The 14195-nt window shown below is 54.3% G+C and overlaps 1 protein-coding gene across 5 annotated transcripts; it reads left to right on the top strand.

Moving 5' to 3' along the window:
* The first annotated feature begins 3069 nt into the window (after nucleotides 1-3069).
* On the top strand, nucleotides 3070-12431 carry MB21D2 (Mab-21 domain containing 2). 5 transcript variants are annotated; one of them, XM_078618207.1, is made up of 6 exons: nucleotides 3082-3178; nucleotides 4403-4443; nucleotides 5074-5431; nucleotides 6129-6506; nucleotides 7138-7275; nucleotides 8237-12431. In XM_078618207.1, the coding sequence occupies exons 3-6, from the start codon at nucleotides 5209-5211 to the stop codon at nucleotides 9031-9033; spliced, it is 1536 nt and encodes a 511-aa protein (XP_078474333.1). In that variant the 5' UTR covers nucleotides 3082-3178; nucleotides 4403-4443; nucleotides 5074-5208; the 3' UTR covers nucleotides 9034-12431. The 5 variants fall into 5 exon arrangements, with proteins under 5 accessions (XP_078474330.1, XP_078474329.1, XP_078474332.1 ...); XM_078618204.1 differs by having other exon boundaries at nucleotides 3070-4509; XM_078618206.1 differs by lacking the exon at nucleotides 4403-4443 and having other exon boundaries at nucleotides 3072-3178.
* Nucleotides 12432-14195: the final 1764 nt, after the last annotated feature.

Here is a 14195-nt window from a genome sequence, read left to right as displayed (position 1 = left end):
GCCGCTGACAAAGAAAGCGGAACAAAAGCTGAAAAGTGCGCAAAGATCCATTGAGAGGTGCACGCTTAGAATTACACCGCATTGTATGTTGACCTTCTTTCGCACCGTACGTAGCCAACCGTGATAATCGGAGGCGTGGTGTGAAGAGGACCACGTGCAGTAGAGAAAACACGCAAGTTCGAGAGAGATAAGCGAGCTTGGGCAGGCAACGAGAGACTGTGGCGGTGTATAACATTACAGCTGTTAAATCTTGACTTAAAGTTTTCGTGATCTGTAGGAATTCATACTCTTTGGGTCTTTCCTGCAATCCGCCTGCTGTATTTTTTAAATCCTTTATATTAAGTTCACTTGCTTGCTTACGACCGTGCAAATCTTTCGGTCGTTTTTAAACCCACTTCCCGTGATCCAATCGAGCTGCGTGACAATTAATGTTCGTGAAATGTTTTTTCCAAAATTTTACACTTTTAGGACAAAAATATTATATTTAATTACCAATTGCTTAATGGTGCAATGCAATCATCTGACCCAGAGTTGGCAGCCATCTCAAGCCAGAGGACGAGAGGACTAGCCGCCACGCATATAAAGGATTTATAGTGAAAAACTTTGTTTTTACGGGTTATACTTGTTTCACCTGAAGACGATTGCTTCTGCTGCAATCGAAACGTCGTGATTTTATTAAAAAATATTTTTCTATCTACGTGACTTTACCGAAAGACCCAAAGAGTATTATCATTATTAACAGCTGTTGCTCTACATCGGCGTTCTTCGTTGCAAGGCCCCTGACGTACAGCCCCCGACAAACCCCCAATGGTTTCAAATGTGTGGGGGGCCCTCACATCGGTGATGTCTTATCGGCCAAAGGTGGGCCCCGCTCTGTAAAGTAGTGAAGAGAACACGTTGCACGACATCAACATTAGCCAAACGATCCTAGATTTGAAGTGTTCGTGACTGCAAGGATCCATACTCTGTTTTTTTCGGTAAAGTCACGTAGGTTAAAAAAGAAAACAAATAAATTAAATCACGACGTTGCGGAGGCAATACAAGCTTCCGTCTTCAGGTGGAACCGTCACAGCAAAATTACTGATACAAATTACTGATACAGTCATTTTGCTTTGTTTTCTTTTTTAACCTACGTGACTTTACCGAAATAAAAAAAAGAGTATTAACCATACGGAGAACACGCACCCAGATGTGAGGCTGGTGGTGGTGATATTATTGAAATGAAGTGATCACGACTGTCCATATTGCGCCCTCGTGTGGACTGAAGGGTTTACGTGAGAACTCGCCACACATTCCGTCAATAACAGTGTGTGGAGCCTTAATAGGGGAACACAAACCATGCCGGGCGACGTTTCGGGCAATTTCTCTTTCACAATGACTGTTGCCTCCTCTATTTCGGTCTACCAGCAACAGAAATTCCGTTACAAATTGTATTCTGTTCACGGCAGCTTGGCATCCACAGCTGAGACTACGACTACTAAACATTGAGTCTCATCAGCAGTCAGGCCCACGACGTTTCGGGCAATCACCCTTTCAAAAATCTGCACCCACGGTGCCCATTCAGCACAAAATGTGCAACGTGGGTGCAGATTTTTTAAATTGGAGGGGATGACCCAATGAGCATCACTATTTTAAATCCGATCCCTGGAGGAAATGTTGTTGCATACAACTTTTTATGTAAGCCAGTGCAGACTGTATCTCTGCATATAAATACAATTTGTAATTCTTGATTGCTTTGGGTCAGGCCAAATGACGATCTGGGAGCATTGCTTTGTCACGAAACTCTCCTTCATCCGAAATTAAGTGGCCGATACCCAGACGATTTTTTTTTATCTTGATAACGTAATGAGTCACAATTAGTGGTAAAAGCCTACTGTAAAATAATCAATCGTAATATTGGCTGCAAAAACCCTGGGTGTTAAGTTAAAAGACGTTTGAATAGTTTTAATCCCTAAAACTATCGCCTTTCCGGGTCAATTAAAATAACATCCAAGTCTCGATGGGTCACACAAGTAGCCGTGTGCAGTTCGCCGCGGTCCCTGAGGCTGCAGTCTGTTTGGTTGTCCCCTCCCACCCCTGAGCTGCGGGTGCGTAATTCGCCGCGGACCCCGAGCTCGGCCCTGTTGGAGCTGGGCGCAGTTCGCGGATTCTCAGCGGAGACCCGCGGACCAAGAGGCCAGGGACCTGGGACCAGAGATCAACACAGAGACCAGGGCCAGAGATAAACACAGAGACCAGGACCAGAGACCAGGGCCAGAGATCAACACAGACCAACACAGAGACCAGGACCAGGGCCAGAGATCAACACAGAGACCAGGCCCAGAGACCAGGGCCAGAGATCAACACAGACCAACACAGAGACCAGGCCCAGAGATCAACACTGAGACCAGGACCAGGGCCAGAGACCAGGCCCAGAGATCAACACTGAGACCAGGACCAGGGCCAGAGACCAGGGCCAGAGTTCAACACTGAGACCAGAGAACGAGACCAGAGAGACCAGGAGCCGCCCGACCAGACGAGAGAGAAGAGAGATCAAGAGTTTGACCCGAGACCAGAGATTAACACCGAGACCAGGATTCAAAGCCCCAGCGCCAGAGGTTACCACCGAGATTTTGGAACCGAGACCAAGAGGTTACCACGGGGGACCCGACCGGCACAAGGATCAGAGATTACGACCGCGACCAGACAAGGCGCCAGACATCAACGCTTAGCGACGAGGATCAGATGCAGAGAGAAGTGGGAACCAGCAGCTGAATTTGGAGATCAGAACCAGACATCGAAAAAGGAACCGGGAGTTCGACACCACGGCGCTTATCGGCGATTCACGACCCGGCAGACAGCTGGATCGTGGAGACTGAGACTGAGGCTTCATCGTTTGTAGCGACCTGGACTCTGGGACCGGTATCAGAATCGTGTGGTGGTGGGGTGGTGGGGAGGTGGTGGTGGGGAGGTGGTGGTGGAGGTGGTGGGGAGGTGGTGGTGGAGGTGGTGGTGGGGAGGTGGTGGTGGGGAGGTGGTGGTGGGGAGGTGGTGGTGGGGAGGTGGTGGTGGGGAGGTGGTGGTGGGGAGGTGGTGGTGGGGAGGTGGTGGTGGTGGGGAGGTTGGCTTGGGTCCGAATTGGGTCCGGATCGGTGCGAGAGGCTTCACCCGCGGCGTCTGAGGGCGCCTTGATGAGACGGTGATTTACTACCACCACTACTACTACCACCACCACTACCACCACTACCACCACCACTACCACCACCACTACCACCACCACTACCACCACCACCACTACCACCCCCACTACCACCAACCGGCACTACTACGATAAGCAGGGTTGGCTTACGGTACCGTGCGAAAGAAGTTCAACACACTTTCGGTGAAGTCACGTAGAAGGGAAATAATGAAGTAATAAACGAAAAAAATGTGTTTAATATTTATATTATTTTATTATTTCCCTTCTACGTGACTTTACCGACAGAACCAAAAAATATGAAGCCGGTATATGTCGTGCACTTGTTAATAAGCTGCTGAGTTCTTGAGTTTGCATACTCCCAGCTTTGCAGGCTCACTTGATACGTGTGGTCAATGGCTGTGATTTATTAACATGAAGATAAGCTTGGGGTGTATGTGAGTTGGCCTTGACTTTGTGGTAAGTGAGAGCCCGGCTTGAAATTCGGGTGTTAGCCACCCGTGACGATTAAAACCAGGCTCTCAAGTGCAGCAAGTTCTTAATCTGAGCCCAGGCACCAATAATTGCACGCACCCCCCCCCCCCCCCATCATATTTCTCCAAACACAGAGGTGAAGTTAGGACGTCAGAACGTGCAGAAGCTAGATGGGGGCTTGTTCAAGTTCATTTATTAGGTATAGCCCTGTGAGCCATTCGGCTCTTGCATCGAGTGCAACCGCAACAAACAGAAAACAAAAACATGAACAAGAAAACATCTTAAAGTGAATGTGATTGAGTGCAAACAGAAAATCCAAGAAAAGACAGCAAAATATCACATCACAGGAACGCGAGGGATCATGGCAGATAAGGGGGGAGGGAGGCCTTCATCCAGCAGTCGACTGGTCAGGGTGGAATATTTTCTTTTTAAAGTAATTACTATGACAATTAAGTATTTTGGTTTAATTTTCCTGCGATGAACACTATTTCGAGGGATTATAAAGAGTGTCATTAGTGCAGATAAAGATCCATATTTGAAAGTGACCTTCAGGGCCATTATATGAGACAGGATGGTGCACTGCTATCCGTGAGAGTTTGCGTGGACCGACATACACAACAACCACCTGAACATCCATTCCATGTCAAGTAACGTTGACAGAAGTCGATTCTTGCACACGCAGTTTGACGCCGGCGTCGACATCGATCGATGCGTCAATACGCCCCCGTGTGTGTGTCTGTGAGTCACATACAGTGCGAGTAGGACTTTGATCTCCTTCATGTGCGCCGGTGGAGGTGAGTGTCGTCTCTGGGCGCACCACGGATGTGGAATGGCTGGCGACCTCCCGTGTCCACAGCAAGGTCTCTCGGCCACGGCCACACCACGAAAGCGTGAACGACCAGCAGTACCGCCGTCACTGTTAGTGGGAACGTGTTAAAGATATCGCAGAGTTAGTGAGCACCAGTGAGTGTGTGCTGCCAGTGGTAGTGAATAGTGGTAACTTACACCAGTTATCGTGAATACCGGTGAGTGTGATACCAGCGTTAGTGAGTACTGGTAACTTAGGCCTGTCATAGTATGAGTGACTGGGATGCCAGTGTTAGTGTGTACCAGTGATTGTGTGATTGCTGTGGTTGTGGGTACCAATCACTGCCACGGGAGCAGCAGCAGAGAAGTAGCGGCCTCTCGCCAAGTGAAGGTTGACTCGGTTGACGTGATAACGATACCTGTAATCAATCCTGCTCTTGCGACCGCTCGATCATATGCAGACCCGGCTGAAATTACGTCCTGGTCGTCGCCCATCCTGACGGCATCCAGGCTCCCAACCCCGCGTAGCTGCCACGCACCCCGACGAGATCGGCCGCACTCGGGGTCAACTACTCACAGGCCGTCGGCCGGCGCCGCGCCAACATCTGTGCCCGTAGGGAGCCCTGTCCTGATTCGCCCGTGACTGCCGACCACCGTCACCACCACCACGACCACCGCCGCCGCTCTCCCGGCGAGGGGAGCGCGCGTTCGGCGCAACCGGGGAGGAGGCGGTGGGGGGAGGCGCGGCGGAGATGGCGTCCGGCGCTGAGCGTGCTCCCGCGGCGGGCGGCGGTGGAGGAGGAGGAGGCGGTGGCTCGGCGGCGAAGTCGCTGGGCTTCGACTTCCGGTCGTCGGCACGGCTGCAGGACATCGAGAGGCTCATCCACGAGTTCAACAAGCACGACCAGCGCGAGTACGACGATCAGCGCGCCCTCGAGATTCACACGGCCAAGGACTTCATCTTTTCCATGCTGGGTGAGTGAACGGGCGGGCGGGCGGGCGAGCGGACGTGCGTGTGCAAGCGCAACGACGACGAGGTTCCCTCCAGAAGTCGCGAACAAGGCTCGGTCCTCTCTTACAGTGAGCGAGTCGATGAATGTTGGAACAAAAATTTTGGGTGTCTCTCAGCATTTTTTCTATTTTATTTTTCTTATGATGAAAATCGTCGACCCCTGTGTCTAAAGAATTTAGTGAGTGTAAAAGGAGCAGCATCCCTGCAATTGCTTGCCCATACCAATGCTGGCAAAAGGACATACACTCTATAGGGGGCTCTAGAGAGCTCTAGAGAGCCCCCTACAGAAGTATTTAGCCTGCTCTTTCTCGCTGGCCAGACGTCTTGGAAGAGATCAGAGGTAACCACACTTGACCCCACCACACGCGACCTGCCAATCGACTTAACTGCGGTGTACCCATTTACGCTGCTGCGTGGACAGAGGCGGCGCAGGGGGCGGTATTTAAAGCGCTTGCACCTTTGTTTGAACTGCGGCGCCTCGTACATCGCGTGCGTGTATGTCGCCCGATGTGACGTGTCGTTGACGTCGAGTGTGCGTCTCGCCGCAGTTCTCCCCCTCCGAGCGTCTTGCTGTCGATTCACCTGCGTCCTCCCCCCCACCCCGATCGACCCCGGCTGCGCCGTACCACCACCCCTGCGATTCTCCGCGCCCCGGCGCAGGCATGGTGCAGAAGCTGGACGGCAAGCTGCCCGTCGCCAACGAGTACCTGCTGCTGTCGGGCAGCGTGCGCGAGGGCGTGGTGGACATGGACGTGGAGCAGCTGGGCGACTTTGCGCGCGGCGCAGACTACGACATGGACTTCACGTTGCTCGTCCCCGCGCTCAAGCTGCACGACCGCAACCAGCCCGTGACGCTCGACATGCGCTGCTCGGCGCCGTGCCACTCGTGGCTCAGCCTGCGCCTCTTCGACGAGGCCACCATCAGCAAGTGGCGCGGCTGCTGCACCACGGTGGAGCACCCCAACGGCGCCACCAACCACTTCTTCTCGCCGCTCAAGGTGGCCGACTGGTTCCACTGCTCCGTGGAGGTCGTGCTCGGTGGGTAAAACACCCCCCCCTCCGTGTGACGCGTGCAACTCGTGCGTGCGACTCGTGCGGGCGTCTTGTGCGTGCGCTTGCGTGAGTGTGCGTGCCCCGTCTCCAGAGTGCTGGGCAGCTGAAAACGCAGCAAGTTGGCACGATAGGGAGCGGCAGCTGGTGCATCTGTCAGTCATCTCAGTAAACCCATAGCACCCGGGGCTGTCCCGTCACCGCCTGCCGACAGCAAGAACCTTCTGCACTTCACGTGACGGCATCCAAGTGCATCTAGCCTGGCACCACCAGTATTCAGGTTCTCCTGCATGCCTGTCTTTTGCCCTCCCAGCGGTACAGCCATGGTGTCGTATGCGTAGGCTTGTGACAGTGGTTCTGAGTTGTGATGGTGAGGTTGTGCTCGTGCTCTCTGCGGTGGCGGTGTTGCGATCGTCTCTGCGGCAGTGCCGATGCAATCGCGGTTTCGGTCTCTTCAACGCTGGTGCCGTGACGGCGGCATCGTGCCGTCGCGACGATGGCGCCGCGATTGTGACATCGCCATCTCTGCGCTTTCGTAAGAGCAGCGCGGCTCTCTGCGACGGTGAATCCGATTGTAACGACGGTTCCCGTCCCTCGATCGCTGGCGCCGTCTCGTCAGGCGAGATGCAGCGGAAGCCTCAGAGGGGAATGCCGCGCGTGGAGCGCGTGGAGCAGAAGGGGACGCTCGTGTCCATGGTGCTGGTCGTGGGCAGCAGCCGCATCCTCTACGACATCGTCCCCGTCGTCTCCTTCAAAGGTGACTCGCGTAGAGTCACACGGCTACACAGACTCGCGTAGAGACAAGCATATACTCACAGACAGACTCGCGTAGAGACACGCAGATACATAGTCACACAGCTACATAGACTCACGTAGAGACACGCAGATAATCACAGAGACACACAGACTCGCATAGAGACACGCAGATACTCACAGAGACACACAGACTCGCATAGAGACACGCAGATACTCACAGAGACACACAGACTCGCATAGAGACACGCAGATACTCACAGAGACACACAGACTCACATAGAGACACGCAGACTCACACAGAGAGATGCAGCTACTCGCAGACACAGATACTCACTAAGTCACATGGCTACACAGATACTCGCATAGAGACACGCAGATAATCACACAGAGACACAGACGCACATTGAGACACAGATACTGACATAGAAACGACTCGTACATTTACACAGGGACTCGGAGGCATACAAACAGTCCCTTAGACTTACGCAGAGACCCATAGACTCTCACGGAGACAAATCACTGTCTATATAAATAAATGTCCCCCACTGTTTCTGAACAGCATCTTAAGATGCGGTTACATTCAGATGCAGCATAAAATTATCTCACCAGCTGGCTTGGAGGGGTGAGGTCTTGCGCTCTGACCAGTGTCACGTGACCAAACATCCCAGCTGTTATGAGATCACACCAACGGATATTGTAATTCCAGAATTAATTGACATGCCCACTTATTTTCCTAAACAGTTTGAATTTTGTCATTCCCTTGCTTACGTTCTGTACTCCATGTGTCTCCCTCTTTCCCAGTGTAATTCCAAGCGTGCATTTCTCCTTGCTTCTTGGCGCACTTCTTGCTCCTTGTGTGTTTTTGTCGTAACATCAGTAACCAAGCACGAGCAGCATGTTGGAGAGTATAACGTAAGCGTTGTCGTGCTTGACTATTCTTCCTCGGTCTAATCCGGGCGCAGGCTGGCCGGCCGTGGCACAGAGCTGGCTCATGGAGAACCACTTCTGGGACGGCAAGATCACGGAGGAGGAGGTGATCGGCGGCTTCTACCTGGTGCCCGCCTCGTCGCCCAGCGGCTGCCGGGACAACGAGTGGCGCCTGTCGTTCGCTCGCAGCGAGGTGCAGATGAAGAAGTGCATCCCGACGCCCTTCATGCAGGCCTTCCAGGCGTGCAAGGCCATGGTGCTGCGCCTGCTGTCCCGCCCGCAGGCCGTGGGGCCCTACCAGCTGCGCTCAGTCGTGCTCTGGGCCTGCGACCGCCTGCCCTCGAGCTTCCTGGGCCAGGAGAGCAACGAGGCGGCGCTGCTGCTGGGCCTGCTGGACGACGTCCTGCACTGCCTCGTCAACAAGTCGTGCCCCAACTACTTCATCCCGCAGTGCAACATGTTCGAGCACTTCACCGACGAGACGGTGCTGCTGCTGGCGCGCAAGCTCTCGTCGGTGCGATCGGACCCCGTGGAGCACCTCTCGACGGCCGTGGAGCAGGTGAAGGCCGCCAACGCCGTGCGGCTGGAGGCGCACGCGGCGGCCGCCGCCGCCGCGGCTGGAGGCACCGCCGCCAGCGCCGGCGGAGGGTCGGGCGGCCTGCCGGGATCGCAGTCGGACGGGGCGCTGGCCGACATCCGAGGGCAGGACGACCGACTGGCCAAGAAGCTGCAGCAGCTGGTGACGGAGAACCCCGGCAAGTCCATCTCGGTGTTCATCAACCCGGACGACGTGACTAAGCCGCACTTCCGCATCGACGACAAGTTCTTTTGAGCGACGTCGTACTTTTGGGTTATCAAGAACCCAGTCGCCGCGCTGACGTCTCCTGGCCGGCATCACGGCCCAAGTCTTAACAACGCCCGGGATTCACAAAGTGGTCTCGCGTCCGAGCACTGTCACCGGGTTTAACTCTCCTTCGTTCCCGAGATGCGATCGGGAGCATTCGGGGTATGATGGGATGTCGTCAGCTTTGTGATGGGGGCAGGTTACGTCATTCAGAGCCGGCCTGTAATACAATTATCCAAGTAATTGATCGCTATTTAAATTTTCAGTTCAGTCGCTCTGTCTTGTCAGATATCATGAAAATAGTTGAAAGAAGAAAGAAAAGCTCACCTCTGCTCCCCACCTATGACCCGGGACCGGAGATGATGGGCGGGGCTTGGTGACATCATTCGCCACGTCATGCGAGGCGTGGCTTACAGGGGATTCCCACCTTCAAGTGGGTGGCACGTTCTAGGTGCGGCTGATAAAAAAATGTTTTAATCATGGACCACCAAGTAGAGGCGAAATGTCAGTTTGACGAATCGACTTTGTCGTCCAATCATCGCAGCTCTCGGCAAGTTCCCCCGATCGGTGGCGTCGCCCCCCTCGTCACATGACTCCCTGACTTGATGTGTTTTCGCTTCGCGCCGGAAGCGGCCGCGCATCGCGATCTTCGGCGGTGGCATGTGGATGACGTGTCGCCGTGTTGCGCGACGTGCCCCCCGCGGTAATGCACGGGCGACGGTGGCGTTTAAAAAAAAGAAAACGGTTGATTAAGTGTCCTTTCCAGTTCAGTCGGCATGTAATGATTCACTCGTCCCGAGGGACTTGATGAATTATTACGAGTTGCGATCGTGGTTCAAATCAAGAAAAAAAATTATCTCGGAATTTCGAGTCTTGTTCATATCATTTGTTTTGGTCTCGTCTGTACATTTCTGTCCAGTCCGCCAGTCTAAGTGTAACATTTGAATATCGTTCGCACATACATCTACATAAATCGCACGTCATTGTCGCACCCACGATTAGGTCCGTGTCTCGTGAGCATCCGGGATGATGCGTCGTTGCATGCCTACTCTCAATCGACGTTGAGGCGGCGCCGGATGAGATTTAACTCGGTCGGGGTGGGGTGGGGAGCGATTCGGAAACACCGGGGCACCAGCAGTGGCTTCGCTGCAGATACAGCGGCAGTAGCAGCAGCAGATGGCGTTTAATTCCGCGTCTACGGTTGTCGCAGCTGTAGCCGAGGCGACACGGGAGAAGAGAGGGTGGCACCGGCCATTGGCTGCTTGCCGGTCCTTGCGATGAACGCAGCCGCACTGTCGAGACCGCCATGGCTTGAAGCTCAACCCCCCGCGTACGCACGACCGGCGCAGCATTCCCGCCGTTGGCGACATTGTCGCCAACTTCGCCGCTAGTTGGGAGTGGATGCCTCCAGGAGGATTAAGCGTCGTTCGGTAACCATCGCATGTGGAGCGTGCTTGCATCCGCTCGCCGCAACCGTGACGTTGAGCGGCTTAAGCCGATGGCCGCTCGCTCAATGTGGCGCCGTCGGTAATCGAGCGGTCGGAGGCGATCGCTGAACTATAGCAGTTCCGCGAGAGACTTTCGAGAGGGTCGCTGCGTTGAGCACAGAGCCGCGAACACCCACAAGCATGGGACATAAAGCGGCTGCGTCCCGGGTGGTGGGAGGTGAAGATCTCGGTTGGGATCATCGGCACGAGCGAAACGAGCGTCTTGGGCCTTAGAGGACTGCGTCTGCAGTGTGTCTTTTACAAGCACAGGATAAAACATTTAATTAAATTCATAAACGCTGTATTATCATTTAAACAAATAACACCGTAGGCTAACGTTCTGGGCAATGGCTCTACTTCTGTCTGCTTTGAGCAAAGCCTTCTGCAACGTTTCTTGTTACTGGACAGTGTTGGTGAAGACAACGGCAGGTCGTATTGTTTGATGTGCGCGCGTGCCGCTTGCTGTTGCGAGCCCCGGCTGAGCGAGCGAGCTGTCGAGTGAGAAGGTGATGCAGCTGCACCGGAGCCCGTGGGCTGGCTGGAGGGGTCCAGGCGCCGGGTAACGGAAGGGAGGGCGGGCGCCCGTGCCCCGACAGCGCCACGCTACGTCGCCGTTGCGAGCGAGAGAGCGTGGCCCGTGCTGCCGGGGTAGTCGGATGGAATCCAGGAAGCTCGCTCGTTTTACGATTCCCGCATAGGCCACGGCACTAGTCTAGACCAGGTGTCGTCACAAAATGATACGGATTGTTTTGACACGGTTTTGTTTTTTGGCGGGGTTTTCAGGAAGTGGTGGGGTTGGTCTGGGGTAGTGATTGGGATTTGTTGTCGTGAGTGGTATTTGTCTGGCGGAGTCGACAACCTAGTCTCTCTAGCCTCTCTGTCACGGCTATCCTTGCTGTGGGCAGGCCCAGCTTGCACAAGGTGACATCGCGCAGCGCGCCCTGGCCCATCTGCAGCCCTCCTGCCGCCCGTCTGGTCTCGTGCGTTGTATCTTTTTGTAACCGGTTCGTGCCGGTTGACATGACACGTTTCGTGTATGTGAGTGTGTGCGCTTTTTTATATGTAAATAGAGTACCGTAGATGTTTTGAGTAATGCACTATGCTGACTTAATAATGAGCTGCCGAGCTCGCTAAGCTAAGTGTGGGTCTAAACGTTGAGCCGGAGTGGTGGAGGAGAATGTGGGCGCGCATTGGGAGAGGGCTTCGGAGCAGATGCACCGATCGGACACTGGATTTTTCGCGCTGTCTTGTGCGGTCCTTGTGTCATCATGCGAGCGTAGGGGCCCCATCCTGGAAGGGAGGAGATTCAGGAGGGGGGTAGCGACGGAGGGGGGAACAATTGGACCTAAGTTCAATTATAAGATCCACAGCACTTACAATTACCGCATTCTCTGGGTTATAAGACACACCTTTTTGCCTGTATTTCAAAGCAAAAGCTGGGCAGGTGGGGTGGGGTGGGGGGGTGGGTGTGTCTTAGGATTAATCCGGTAGGTGCGCACGTGTGTTAAGTGAGATCAGTTTTTTTGCGCAACTCGATTGGCCTACGAATTTGGCGTGCGTCTTACTTTGCCGAGGGTCTTATATAATTCGCGATCGCAATCCCTTGCGGACGGCACAAGCTACGATTTTCATTGACCCCAGGGTCCGAAGCCACGCACGCCCCATACGTCGTTCCTCCCCTCGCGAAGAAGCGCGACTTGGTTTCTACAGCACAGAGTCAAGCGGTGTCTTGATAAGACGCGGGGGGGAATGGAGCATTCGAGCAGAAAAAAAATCTAAACACTGTGTGAACATGCGTGGGGGGGGGGTCACTCACTCATCCACACACCTTACACACACACACACAGGGCATTAGGGCTTTTGCCACATTCGGAGCATGGCAAACATTTCATATTGAAATACATATTTTGAGGGCCTTATTTACAGCGAAATACCGTCGTAACCAGTCTGCTTTGTATAGGAGGTGACAATTTCACCCCTTTTCCCGCTGGCACGTTGGAGCCGGGCCAGCGCGGGGGGTGATTTTTCCACCGGATTTTTTTAGTTTTGCCGTGCAGAGCCCAAAGCAAACAGTGATGCGCTGCTGGTCCTCCCCAAGAAGACGTCCGAATTTTTTAGACCGAGGCCCAAGCAGAGCCAGGGTGCCAGGGCTAAGGACACGTCACCGGCACGGCTCGGGGGTTCTGCGGTGGGAAAGCGCGGCGCCTCCCGACGCGCGCCGGGCTGGCTTGGCACGGCTCCGGCGTGACTCGCTCGTACAGCCGAAACAAAAAAAAAAGAGAGACGTTTGATAAACGTACCGCATGTACATGGGGGGGACACACTTGCACCCAGCTCGCAGCGGTGTGTTTACAGAGGCGCATGGACGGACGGACCGGCCGACTGCACGCCCCAGACCGCTGCAGCTACAACCGGTGTGCGGTCTGTTAGGGCTGGGAGGCCGAGCACAGTGCGGCTGGGGAAGCGTGCAGTGACTCGCCGCAAGGGAGAGGAGTGCGGGGAGTGGTGATTGGGCAGGGAGGGTGATGCAAGGAATTGTGATTGAGCAGGGGGGTTAGGGCAGGGAAGGCTGGTGCAGGGAGTGGCGAGTTGAGCAGGGAACTGTGGTTGTGGGAGGTTATTACATTCGGTGTGGTCGATCTGGGTTAATTCCGTGTTTCGCCCGGACTTGAACGCCCTGAGTGGCCTGGCTCCCCCCCGCTCCCCCCCCCCCGCTCCACCCCCCCGCTCCCCCCCCCCCCCCCGCTTGAGGTGCGTTGTTTGCGCGACGTCGCGATTGTCTCGTGCTCTTTCTGCAGAGAGGAGTCTCGGTGTAAAACTTCTCTCGTCACAGGTGTGACGTGATCGATAGCGTTGTTGTCAGGTGATCTTGCGGGTTTATTTCCTCCATTGTAATGAATACGTGGAATGTTTTATCGGTCGTCATGATCAGTTGTTGTTTTTTTTAAAGCCAAAAAGTGTACTAAACTTAAAAAAATCATCAGTGTAATCAAAAAACGAAGCGTTTCTTCAGATTATGTATGCAAGGGTACTACTGTCAAAAATAAATAAATTCTGAATTGAAACTTACCGACACTTTGCATTTAATGGCTGTCTCAGGAACGCGTGTTGAGGAGGCCCCTTTTTGCTCCGAACGCAACGAGCAAAGTGACCCCTGCGTCGACACCAACCACAGAGGAGAGCGGCAGCCCAGGTGGCACAGCGGTAGAGCCGGTGGCTCGCAACCAGAGGGTTGCGATTTCATGGTTTGAATGGGGAGAGGCGACTCAATCCATCGTCTCAACTGGTGTCTCTTAAAATGACGACGACTTTTGTCGGTTGTCCAATGGAGAGACTCGCCGCTGCTGCCGCCATAGAAATGAGGAATTTCCACCACAGACCTCAGGGCTGTACACGGCAGATGAGCACCAATCTCATTGCTAATTTGAGCAGCGGGAGACGGCCGACGTTTTGAGTTGTGGACAAGACAGGCAGGGCAGGAGCCCGAGCCGCTCTCCAAGTTCCTCTCTCGTCCGGTCGGCAATGAGGGTCCGAAATGATCCCCGACATTGGCCCACACGGTGTGTTTACACCGTCGGCTAGCGTACAAATATACCACGGTGGGGTGGGCGCTTACCTAGGGCGTAGGCACGCACACGTGTCGAGCCTCCACCACAGCAGCTC

This window comes from Lampetra planeri, chromosome 56 (genome assembly GCF_965212315.1).
Source record: "Lampetra planeri chromosome 56, kcLamPlan1.2.h2, whole genome shotgun sequence".
NCBI lineage: Eukaryota > Metazoa > Chordata > Hyperoartia > Petromyzontiformes > Petromyzontidae > Lampetra > Lampetra planeri.
Note: the sequence above shows the minus strand (reverse complement) of the source record. Positions and strands in the feature narration are given on the sequence as shown.